The sequence below is a fragment of the Kogia breviceps genome, chromosome X (genome assembly GCF_026419965.1).
Source record: "Kogia breviceps isolate mKogBre1 chromosome X, mKogBre1 haplotype 1, whole genome shotgun sequence".
NCBI lineage: Eukaryota > Metazoa > Chordata > Mammalia > Artiodactyla > Physeteridae > Kogia > Kogia breviceps.
In genome coordinates, this window is record NC_081330.1 from 59,448,293 (window position 1) to 59,461,736 (window position 13,444).

Consider the following 13,444-nt stretch of genomic DNA (forward strand, 5'->3'; position numbering starts at 1 on the left):
TGTCTACCTCACAGGGTTCATGTAAAGACTAAACGAAAATATATGTTTGACATTCTTTATAAACTATAAAGCCTACAACATGAAAAAATGCCACAGAGAAGAATTTGCAGAGAGATTATTAAAATCTAAATATTTCAGTAGTCAAAGTGTAAAACTTAAACTAGGATAATGACAGTAGAAATGGAGTGAGGAACAATTATCAGAGATGGGAAAAATATCACAGGATTAAGAATCTTGTACAGTGACAATGGTAATGCTATGACATCCTTTCATTAGCTTAGTGCAACTAATAATATATTTGACCAGACCAGATATTGTCTGTTTAGAAAATGGGCAGAGGTGGATAACTAATATATTACTTTCTATTTTATTATTCATCTATCAGTTTGAGATTCCGACTTAGCTTTGTTAAAGGCTGGAGACTTTTTGTATAGATACTTTTCTTCTGGTTTTCCTGTATTTTATGTGGATAAAGTTGAAGTGCTTCTGAAAATGGAATAGTGTCCTTTGAAGCTTAGAGCTGGTAATTTCCACCTATGTGGATTACACAGGATTGGATCCATTTCTGGTCAGAGTAAGGATGGGGTAACCCGATTGTGCAGATACCATGGACAAAGCAGGGCAGAGAATGAGTTGTCTCACCTAGGCTCCTTAGTGTTTACATGTGTCTTCCACATGAGTGCAAGAGTCTCTGAAGAGTAATAGAGCAGATGTCAGTTAGGCTTTTTTAAAACTAAAGGATGATCCATTTTTAATTTGTGTTTAGAGTTAAATTGCAATTCAGAGGTAGTATAATAAGGTAGAAAGAACACAGACTTTCAATTCAATTATCTGGGTTTATAAAACCTGATTCTGCTGAGTTGCATGATCCTAGGTAATTGACTTTAACTGGACTGAGGTAATCGACTTAACTGGACTGCACCTCAGTTTCCCCATCTATAAAAGAGGGGGAGAATCATACTTAATGTGCAGTGTATCTACAATGGATTAAATGAGGTAAAATATGTAGAGTATCCAGCTTAGTGCCAAGCACATACTAAGTACACTAATGAATGTTTGATTATCTGCCTTTTCCTCCCCCAACCCCAGTCCCCAAATCTTTCAAAGCATCAAAATTAAAAAAATTGGTTTCCATTGTAATGATACTCTTTTTAAGATTTATTTATTATTTATTTCCTTATTTTATTTATTTTTGGCTGCATCGGGTCTTAGTTGAGGCACGTGGGATCGTTCGTTGCGGCACGAGGGCTTCTCTCTAGTTGTGGTATGTGGGTTTTCTCTTCTCTAGTTGCGGCACATGGGCTCCAGGGCGCGTGGGTTCTGTAGTTTGCGGCACACGGGCTCTCTAGTTGAAGCGCACGAGCTCAGTAGTTGTGGCGTGCAGGCTTTAGTTGCTCTGCATGTGGGATCTTAGTTCCCTGACCAGGGATTGAACCCACGTCCCCTATATTGTAAGGCGGATTTTTTACCACAGCACCACCAGGGAAATCCCTGTAATGATATTTTTAAATAAAACTAAATCACCTTTAAGGTGATTTCCAAGAAGCAAAAGGCATTACAATGTTTTTGAAAATCAGATGTCCAAAAACCTGGCTTCAAAATATTTTTAATGAAACTACTTTATGTATGTTTTCCATGGTTCTCCTTAGAAAGATCCATTATTTTGGTTTCAAATTTGAAACTGCACCAGTCACATTTCTTTCCCCGAGGACATTACGAATAACATGCTGTGATCATTTTCCTGACATTAGCAAGGAACAGATAATTCCACATATGTTAGTGACAGGGAAAAGCTCAGCTGAACTCGTTTTCCAAGTTGTTATACAGGTAGTGTTTATAAGAAAGAATCAAATAATTATATATATTGCATGTACAACTCTTTTGTTCTTGGCCTCATGTCAAGGGAAGAGTCCTGCTCACTTGGATAGTGTTATTGCCAATGGAAAATTCTCCAACTTGTGATGCCTTTCTTCTGTCATTTGAAAATTTAATTTTTGTCATCATCAAGACAGCACAGATCCTAGTGTCAGGTGCTTTTTCTGACAAGTATCCAGGAAGCTTGTTACAATGTTTATTTAACATAAGTCATTCACTAATTATGGAAACTCTGTGCTGCTTAGATTAATAAACTCAGCATTTCTGCCTGTTCCCTCACTCAGTCACATGTGACTCCAGTCCTTCTCCATCTTTATTGCCTTCTCCATCTCCATTATTGAAAATGAGTGTCCTTTGTGCAAAAGTCTATTCCCTGCTATCCTTTCCCCAAATTTAATTGATATCTGTTTTGGACCCATTTTTTCTCCAACACCACCCTTATCTGTCTCCTGCTACCTCCTGCTCTTGTGCCCTTTTGAACTCTTGTTCTGTGGCAAGCAAGAATTGTTATTTACTCTTTTAAAAATAGTTTTTATTTTTTAAATCAAAATAATGCATATAGATAGCTTAAAAGGTCAAATATTATTAAATGGCATAAAAGAAACAGCAAATTCCTGTCCCAACCCTTTCCATGCATGCCTGATGCCCAGAGGAAACCATTTTTTTAAAAAGTCACGAATAAGATCTTTTATTTGTCACCATTAAAACTCTGATTTTTAAACAGATTCTTGGACTGCTGGCTCATATCCATTAGCTCTTTCAACTTTAGCACCTGTCTCATCCCCAGCAGCTTCTTCAGAACTACTACCTTCACCATGTAGCTCCATGAGTTTTCCCAATTCAAACTTGGACTCTTCAGCATTTTTACTTTTCTAACAAAGACATCATGGAGTGGATAAATAGATTGGCAGGCCTTTTCTATGTCTTTTCCAGTGCGGTCTGGAATCAATTGATTGACCGCCTCTTTCAAGTAATTTGTCTGCACTTCTTGGGTCATGATTTCCATCATCTTGCAGATCTGGCGGACCTGCTCGTGTTGGGCATAAGAGGTCTTCTGAATCTGATTGTTGCATTTTTTAGTAAAACCCACACAGAATAGATGAAGCAAATAACCATTGGTAGTCTTGACATCAACGTGAGCTTCAGTCATTGTCTACCATTTTTTGACCATGGAGCACATTTTGTCATGGGTAAGATCCATGCCATGGAAATTAGTCAGGTAGTTTTTGCCCTGAACATCCTCAGTAATAAGCTTGAATTTTCTAAATGCAACTTCATCATTCTGCAGATCAACAAGGCTCACTTCAAAAACACGACCCTTCAGGTCATCAGATGCAATTTTGGTTCCTTGAGTTCTTGTGACTAGTGTTTTCCCAATATTTCTTATATTGAACATAGCTGGTGCTTTCATATCATACCAGTCTTTCTTAGAAAATGGGTCAATGACTTTCTTCTTGGCTCCCTTTTTACCACCTTTCATAAGGTGCTTGTTCTTGCCAACTACCATGGTGCTGCTGAGAGAGCCAAAAGGGTGGAAGTTAAAGGCAATAATTTTCAACTCTTAGCTTTTTTTCTTCTTGTCTTTACTTCCATATAGCTAAATAATATGGATATACTTATGCTGCTATTTTATGATTTATCAATGTTGTATATTATCTGTTGGTAATTCTGGTACATAAGGATTTAGTTCTATTAATCACCCACCTACCGGTTTACATCCCTTTCATCATCTCAGTATAGTTAAATCCCCATATTTTGGACTAAATCATTATTTAGTGTTTATATTATTATTGCTATGAAAGTATTATTTACTGCTGAACCAATTTGTGTACTATTTTGCTGCTTTTATTAGTACAACTATTATTTGCTGGTTTTAATAATTCCCTAAATGTTTTCATTTGTTTGGTTTTCTATGTATCTATTGCTAATTATTTTCTCAGTACAATTTTATACAGTCAAGTGTTCTGGTTTTTGTTGATCAACCATTTCCTCTCTTTAAAGTCCTGCAATCCATATACACCTCTCCTCTTGGCTCATATTATCACTATTACTGACCTTCTAGTCACTCTCATCATCCTTCTACAGTTTCACTGGCAGGCTTACAATCTTCTCCCCACTTTCCCCTGACCCCTGCCCTGGAATCATCTATTAGAACTTCTCCACTCAAATGAGAGATCTTTCTCATGCTCTGTCCTCATGGTTCTTCATCACCCTTAATTTCTTCATTTCTTCTACATCTTCAGCTCTCATAGACTGGCCAATCCTTGAACCTCCACATCACTTGAAACTGTTTCATCTGGAATTCTGAATCTCTCTCTCTCTTATCATCACTTCCTTACTTCATCTCCTACTCCCTAATTCCCATTGAGCCTTGCCCTCAACAAACTCTCTAACCCTCAGTTCCAAACCAGGCTGGTGTCCCCTGTCAGCTGATTCAACAATGCTCTTGCTAGAAACCCTTAAAATTGTTGCCTTCTCTTATTAGTCCTCACTTTGCTAATCCCTTACTTTGGATAGAAAGCCATCCACTTTCTCTGCACCTAGATTTTGACTTTGTGTGCTAGAGAAAGTTTGCAAACTAGGCCAGTCCTTGGCCTCTCAGGCAGGCAATGGGTCAGCGGTCAGGGATGGGTGGCCAGGCTTTCTCGAGGTCAACCTGCATGGCCTGCAGGAGCCACTTGCAGTACTCGGCTAGCAGGTATTTAGGGTTTTTCCTCCAAGCAGCCAGCAAGGCATCTTGCAGTTGGCTTTCTCGGCAACAAGGGCTCTCAGGAGACTGCCCTGGGCTGCAGTATAATCCACGTCCTCAGCATTGTGCAAACAGCCCTTGTAGGAGGCCAGCTTGTGGAAGACCTGGGGAGACACCACAGGACGGGGTGAAGGCTCCGGGGCTCACATCCCACCCATAGAAATATGGAACGCTTCACGAATTTGTGTGTCATCCTTGCGCAGAGGCCATGCTAATATTCTGTGTGACGTTCCAGTTTTAGTGTATGTGCTGCCAAAGAGAAGAGAGCACTCTTACCATTTGATCTGTGCTTCTCTTCATAGCTCTTATGAACTGGGCAATCTATCATATAAAGTTATTTAGATACATATCTTAGCTCTTCTAAAAAACCATAAGGTCCTTGAGAGAGGAGGAGACAGTATCTTATGTCTTTTTTTTTCCCCCAGTAGCACTTAGAACTGTACCATAAGGCAGTACTTAGTAAGTTCTCAATAAATGTGTGCTGAATGAATGAAAGCATCATGCCACTGAGACCTTGTAAATCCTGCATGTGGCTTGGGGGTATAGGTTTTAGCCTTTGTGTTAAGAAAAAAAGTTAGAATGTAAGATAAATTATCAATACATTGAAAGAACTACTACCTACTTGCAGTGAGTTCCTCCACTGGCTTTGCTTACATAATAAAGAAGTAGTTCCATTCCCTGAATAAATTACATACTAAGGAATGGCAGAATAGAGAAATGGCAGAGAGATGGAGAAGAGAAAAAAGTAGCAACAAAGATGTTTCCAAGAAATTATGCATTAAAAAATACATACTCATTTAAAATTAATTTCATTGGGATATATCTCCCAGTTCATTACAAAAAGTATTTAGAGTGGCTTAAAAGAACAAATAAGATGTAATAGAACAGACAAAGAAATGTCAAGGACAGTGTAAATATAATGGGGCAATAACACCAGAAGGAAAATAGAGTACACAGAAATTCAGGCCACAGAGTTCCATGTCATTAGTAAAAATGGGCTAAAAACTTCGCTCTGAGATTTCTGGAAACCACAAGGGGGGGAAAACATGATTAGTGGCAAAATTCCAATTATTCATGAGAAAAAGCTTCATAAGTTTTCAGTAGTCACGTGTGTTATGGGAAAATATATTTTATTTTCCAGTCAGAGAGAATAATTTAAGCAGTTACAAATTAGTCACCTGGATTCATTATAAAATGACAATCCAAACCATCTACTTTTTTTTTAGTTGTTAGGAGTGGAAGAATCATCTTATTTTATAATAAAATGTCAAAATCTATACATATACACCAAAAAGGGAGCAAGGACAGCATTGACTAGGTTTCGGATAAAGTCAATTTCAGCTGCTTTAAAAAAATTACTTATTTATTTTTGGCTGCATTGGGTCTTCGTTGCTGTGCACGGGCTTTTCTCTAGTTGTGGTGAGTGGGGACTACTCTTCGTTGTGGAGTGCAGGCTTCTCATTCCGGTGGCTTCTCTTGTGGAACGTGGGCTCTAGGCACACAGGCTTCAGTAGTTGTAGCACACGGGCTCAGTAGTTGTGGTGCCCAGGCTTAGTTGTCCCATGGCATGTGGGATCTTCCCGGACCAGGGCTCAAACCTGTGTCTCCTGCATTGGCAAGCGGATTCCTAACCACTGCACCACCAAGGAAGCCTTCTAGTTGCCTTGTTAAAGCACCTCTTCCAACTAGTGCTTTTCCATCTATTATAGTTAACATTTAGCCTAAATTGCATCCTTTATGACAACTTCCTCATGCAACAAATGTTTACTGAGGATCTACTATATTCAGACATTATGGTATGTGCTGTAATTAAAGAAATGTATAAAAGGAGTGTCTCTACTCTCCGGTAGCTGAGAGTCTTGTAGAAAATTTATAACCATCTTCCACTCCTTCTATCATTATTCAAATAGCCAATTGTCCATATGTGTTAAGTTAAATAAAACCATTATTTGTATAATGGTTTTTACATGACAGTTTAATAATTTACCTGCCCCCCTCCAAAGTAATACCTCCAACAACTTTATAAAATAATTACTAAATTACCTGCATTTTACAGTTGAGGAACCTGCGGTTCAGAGAGGTTAAGCAGTACATACACTTAGGCCACAACTAAGAAGTGGGAGCTCCACTTTTGGCTCCAATTTCCATTCTTTCTTCATTGCAACACTTTGCTGCCTAGAGTTACTCACAGAAAATTAAATTAGGTCTTTATTTCAAGTACAGGACTGTTGTTATGAGTCAAGTCTTCATTTTAGAATTATAATTATTGTACAGTACATTCAATTCAGTGACAACATTTATTGAAAATCTTCTGTGTACCAGGTACTGTATAATGCAACATTTCTTTACTAAAATATCTATGGAGATTAAAATAGCACTGAGGATTTTCAGAACCTAAAATTCTGATACTTTTTCTCCTAGGATTTCTTCTTGTGGTACAAAATAGGAAGAGACCAATTATTGCTTTTTTTTTTTTTACCTTGTTAGCCAAATGACGTTGTACATAAAATACATTTCATTTCACAGGGATTAATGCCAACTGGATTAACTATGGTTTCAATCTATCTGACAGCTATTAAAGGTCCCAAATCAAAGCAAAATTAATGAAGCAGTAACCTTATTTATCTACAAGTGTCACCATATAAGGTTTGCAGGATAATAATCTATACATTGTAAGCTTTCCTTAATAGTGATGTTTTCTGTTGTCATGTAGCAAAAAGTTACTACCCAGGAAGGTCTAAGCACAGAAAACCTTATTAGTAAACATGTCCATGACCTTTTAGAGGGTTAGGCATTTATGTATAATTGCTTTTATATAACATGGCATTTTAAGCACTTTTGAATCCACTAAGCAACCATTCTAAATAGGTGAAAAATATATACATAAGCCAGTTACCTAGTGGGGATAAATTTAATTAAGCCAGTGCCCTCTATTACTAGATTACTACTAGATTGTGATTTGTGCCTTCATCACAGGCTATCCCTAGTCCTGAACAGCATTCTAAACAATGTGTGTCACTAAGCTTGAAGGGGGTCAGATAGGAAAATATAGATAGCTCAGCTGAAATCTGCAACTATTGTGTGTCTACTATCGGTAGGACTCTATAATCACTACCACTAAATTTTGTAAATATGGTTGGTCAAAAGTATCATCTTTGAATATCAAAGTTTATATAATGTAGATACTAGCAAAAGAAATTCCACTCCTGGAACCTCATAGGCCACAAATAAGAAACGAAACTCCAGACTGGAAACAGGACAAGAACTTCCAAGGCAGTAGTGAGGTGAAGCCCATGGTTTTCCTTTACAAGGTATTTCCTTTCTATAGATTTTCTGAAAAGTGACTGCTGATTTGCCTCTGGTTTCACACTTAAACATTGTTGCTTGCCTTGGGTTTGTGGCAGTAATTCTAATCAGAGGCTTTTACTAGGAATCAAACACAAGGAGTTGGACTGCTTAACCATAATTATGGTCAAATAGTGATCTGATTAAATGTATTTGATGGATGCATGCTAAAGAATCTTTAATAACTTTTGTAATTTTTTGAGAAATATCACATTTTGTGTATTTGGGAACAACTATTCTTCAGCACAGTTTGTATTCCTGCCCTGTTTGTATGTGAAAACTAAAGCTATTATCTTAGATTGACATTCAAGATAGCTGTCATTCATCAGGCAGAAATGCTGATGTGAGGTAATTTTATTTCATGTACCCTATCAACTCAATATCATCACAGAGAGAAAACCTCCATCCATTAGAGTTACCATTATTCTGACTGAAAACATTCATGTTTCCTTGGGAGGCTCCCTATCTTGGCTTTTTCAAGTCAACAAGAACATGGTTTTGAACCAACTCTAAAAGAAATGTCAAATCACACCTGCAAACAGTTCCAATAAAACTAAAATCTACTGACCTGTGATTTAGTAATGAAAATATTGCTAACTGGCACATCATAGTTTATGGTTAGGAAATTTCATTTTATTGTTGAGTGTAGTCCTGTCAAAGACTTAACAGCAGAAGAGAATCTGATTTTTGTCTGTCCTCTCCCCTCCACACTTTTGAACCCAACTGTGTTTTGGTTTTTACAGTGTTACTCAAATGTTACTGTAAATTGTGGACTGCATACAACTAAGGACGAATATATACACAAAGGAGTGAAATTTTGCTTCTTGCTATTCTACCTTAATGGCTGTTTGGTCAAAAGAACCCATTCTTCAATTTTAATGCTCTCACCTTTCCTGTAACTGATTAAAATTTATTAACTGAACTTCAGCCATATTTTTCATAGTTTCACAATAAGAAAATCAAACTCTTGACTGTTTCAACTCCTAGCCCAGTTAACCTCCAAAATAATGTAGTTAGGGGCAGTGTAATTCTTAAGTTGCTGAGAAAACAAATGCAAGAGGTCTTCTGGGAGGCAATATTGTGTAGTGGTTACAAGAGAACATTACCTCATTTAATCTTTATGTCAAGTTCATAGCACAATGGCTGGCACATAGTAAGAGCTAAATAAATATTAGTTATTGTTATCATTTCTCAAAATAAAATCACCTCCCTTTGGTAACTTTTAACACCTCTTTTTATCTATGAACACAGACACGAGGCTGACGCAAATCATTCCCCATCCTGGACTCTGTGACTCTTTATTTGGGTGCCACGTTGAAATCACAAGAGCAAGAGTTTTAGTAATGGCACAGTTTACTAATGTGGGCAAAGAATTGTATACCCAACATGTTAACTAGTGTACAGTGCAATGACAGGAGAATATTTGTGCAAAAATTAAAAAAAGAAAAAAATACTTTAAGGTAATTTGAAACTATAAAATTACTCTGTCAAATTAAACTGGAAGGAAAAATACCTCCATTGTTTTCACAGCATTACGAGGGCATTATAATTGGCTAAGAGAGAAAAATAGGCAAAATACTAAGTGTATCAAATTACTTGTGGGCAGATTCTAACAGGGAGCTCAGTACTTGAATGTCCTTGGTTAAAGAAATGTCCTTTTCTACTTGGGAATGTTAACGGTTTTGGAAGGGGCACACATAGAGAGGTGAGGCAGGAAGGCATTATCTACCTGGCTGGCTATAGCAATGAGATAACCTGAGGATCAGTGGAATGACACTGACAGATGAATAAGCCGTGTGATGATAATGAGCAATTCAGAGATTTTGATTTACTTGTTTTACTTTTCATTTAAGCATCTATATTCAAGAATTTTTATGTAAATTATTCAAGTTTTGCATTCATTAGATCACTTAGACTTGAGTGAAATGAAACTGAAAATGCCATTACAATGTTGCTTTTCCTTTAAATTCCTCCCATATAGAAAAATGTATACATCAGCTACAAAGAAAATTTAGTGGCTTCATTTATGTGATGACTTTGTGATGAGTTATTTGTATTAATAGGTTATTTCCCTTTTTTCATTTCACAGCAAAATATCTGTGAACGTAATATTGTTTATAATTGTGATTGCTATTTTCTTCAGGTAATAATTCAGGATGATGGCCCTGAAAAATTGGACCCCAAATATTTTGGAGAGTTGCTTGCTGATCTAAGCCATAAAAATACGAATCTATATCACTGCTTATTAGAAGATTTGCAGAGAATTGGAGGAAGGTACTGTAAATATATCATTTGCCTTGGTCTTGTAGCTTTCAAACATTTTACAATACCCTAGTATTTTTAATAGACTTTATTTTTTAGAGCAATTTTAGGTTTACAGCAAAACTTGAGTACTTTTAATGGGGAAACAGGCAACTGTATGAGCAAATCTGAGGAAATATCTCATTTTAAGAGTTAATGTACTTAATGAAAATCATTGAAGATATCTTACCAGCTATTTTGGGGTCAGTAAAGAATTATGTGGACCTTCTTTTCTAACATACTTTGATGGCAAATGCAACCATTTAGGCAAGGAGCTCAAAAAATGCATGGCATACTATGATTTGTTTTAAGATATTACACTGATGATATAAGATACAATCCCATTGCCAACACACTACTGTTTATCTTCCATTGATGTGTGCTCAACATATGAAGACCAGAGTTTAATATACATTTAGGGTTATATATTATTATAAATTTCATGTAATATTTTAATCTTATATATTACATATAATGTATGAAATATACATTATACAAATATCTATTTATAAGTTAATGTAAATATGTATATTATACAATAATATTATATAATAATATATAATACATATTTAAATATATAAACAAACACTTTACCAACTGTTCATGTATAGATGAGAGTACATTATGTCATGTAATGAATTTCATAAGCTATACTTCATAAGTTGCCTTCTACGACATAGTCACATCATATATGTGGTCATCTGTCAGGCCAAATTTAGGAAAACTCCATAAACTCAGAAAAATCTGAAGGATAAAGGAAAGTCAGTAGAAACTTCACCAACTAGATTCTTCTACTTCTCAGAGATCTTTAATCGCTTCTCTCCTTTCTCTCTGCTTATTACAATTCTGTTTATTAGCTCCCTCCTCCCCAACTTTTCTTGCTTTCTTATTCATGATTGCAACCATTCTCTTACCTTCACCCTCAAATGCCTTGCCTCTTTATCATATTGTCCCTTCCACTTAGCAAAATCCCAACTCTGGATTAGTCTAGCTCTCTGCTTTATCTATTTTTTTTTTTTCTCTATCCAATACTCACTGCCCACTACCCCTAGAATTCAGACACTACCCCCTGAGGGCTGTTTCATTTACCCTGGTTTCCTTGGTGCCTAGTGTGGTGACTGATTTAGTGTGGTGCTTAATAAATATTTGTTGAATGAATGAATGAATGCCTTCTTTATGCTACATCCATGCAGTTGAGCACAGTTAGAGAAAAGCACAACCATTTATTTGAATTGGGGTCCTTATTAACGCATGGTTTCCATCTTCAGCTACACCTTCATCGGTGTTTTATACTAATCAATATCCTCTCCCCCTATCCAAACAACTATTTCACACATTCATTCATTTCCATAAGGTCACTACCTTAAAATCTTTCTCCTTATTCTGAGTACTCCGTTATCAATTGAGTGTCCACTATTGTGCCAGACACTGTGGTAAGTGCTTTTAAAATATTATCTAATTTGCACAGTAACCATAGAAAGTTTCAAATGGACACCTGAAGAGAATAAGTTATTAAGATGACATAGCTACTCAGTGCTTGAGATGGATTCAAACATGTTTTTTCATATGTTCTTTTATTTTTCTTTTCTTTTCTTTTATTTTTTAACATCTTTATTGGAGTATAACTGTTTTACAATGGTGTGTTAGTTTCTGCTTTACAACAAAGTGAATCAGTTATACATATACATATGTTCCCATATCTCTTCCCTTTTGGGTCACCCTCCCTCCCACCCTCCCTATCTCACCCCTCTAAGTGGTCACAAAGCATAGAGGTGATCTCCCTGTGCTATGTGGCAGCTTCCCACTAGCTATCTAATTTACATTTGGTAGTGTATACATGTCCATGCCACTCTCTCACTTCGCCACAGCTTACCCTTACCCCTAACCATACCCTCAAGTCCATGCTCTAGTAGGTCTGTGTTTTATTCCCGTGCTACCACTAATCTCTTCATGACATTTTTTTTCTTAGATTCCATATATATGTGTTAGCATACGGTATTTGTTTTTCTCCTTCTGACTTACTTCACTCTGTATGACAGACTCCAGGTCCATCCAACTCATTACAAATAACTCAGTTTCATTTCTTTTTATGGCTGAGTAATATTCCATTGTATATATGTGCCACATCTTCTTTATCCATTCATCTGTTGATGGACACTTAGGGTGCTTCCATGTCCTGGCTATCGTAAATGGAGCTGCAATGAACATTTTGGTACATGACTCTTTTTGAACTATGGTTTTCTCAGGGTATATGCTCAGTAGTGGGATTGCGGGGTTGTATGGTAGTGCCATTTGTAGTTTTTTAAGGAACCTCCATACTGTTCTCCATAGTGGCAGTATCAACTTACATTCCCACCAGCAGTGCAAGAGTGTTCCCTTTTCTCCACACCCTCTCCAGCATTTATGGTTTCTAGAGTTTTTGATGATGATCAATCTGACCGGAGTGAGATGATATCTCATTGTAGTTTTGATTTGCATTTCTCTAATGATTAATGATGTTGAGCATTCTTTCATGTGTTTGTTGGCAATCTGTATATCTTCTTTGGAGAAATGTCTATTTAGTTCTTCTGCCCATTTTTGGATTGGGTTGTTTGTTTTTTTGTTATTGAGCTGCATGGGTTGCTTATAAATTTTGGATATTAATCCTTTGTCAGTTGCTTCATTTGCAAATATTTTCTCCCATTTGGAGGGTTGTCGTTTGGTCTTGTTTATGGTATCCTTTTCTGTGCAAAAGCTTATAAGTTTCATTAGGTCACATTTGTTTATTTTTGTTTCTATTTCCATTTCTCTAGGAGGTGGGTCAAAAAGGATCTTGCTGTGATTTATGGCATAAAGTGTTCTGCCTATGTTTTCCTCTAAGAGTTTGATAGTGTCTGGCCTTACATTTAGTTCTTTAACCCATTTTGAGATTATTTTTTGTATATGGTGTTAGGGAGTGTTCTAATTTCATACTTTTACAGGTAGCTGTCCAGTTTTCCCAGCACCACTTATTGAAGAGGCTGTCTTTTCTCCACTGTATACCCTTCCCTCCTTTATCAAAGATAAGGTGACCATCTGTGTGTGGGTTTATCTCTGGGCTTTCAATCCTGTTCCATTGATCTATATTTCTGTTTTTGTGCCAGTACCATACTGTCTTGATTACTGTGGCCTTGTACTATAGTCTGAAGCCAGGGA

At 36.7% G+C, this 13,444-nt stretch overlaps 1 protein-coding gene, 1 non-coding gene and 1 pseudogene across 2 annotated transcripts in view; 1 reads left to right on the forward strand and 2 right to left on the reverse strand.

Moving 5' to 3' along the window:
• POF1B (POF1B actin binding protein) overlaps positions 1-13,444 on the forward strand; it is a 112,891-nt gene that overhangs the window by 54,157 nt on the left and 45,290 nt on the right. Inside the window, 1 exon segment of the mRNA XM_059050178.2 lies at positions 10,113-10,243. Coding sequence (XP_058906161.1) covers positions 10,113-10,243 — 131 coding nt within the window.
• LOC131748902 (small ribosomal subunit protein eS1-like) lies at positions 2,592-3,382 on the reverse strand (annotated as a pseudogene).
• On the reverse strand, positions 4,783-4,887 carry LOC131749039 (U6 spliceosomal RNA). The gene has a single exon (XR_009333160.1). It is a non-coding gene; the product is annotated as a U6 spliceosomal RNA (small nuclear RNA).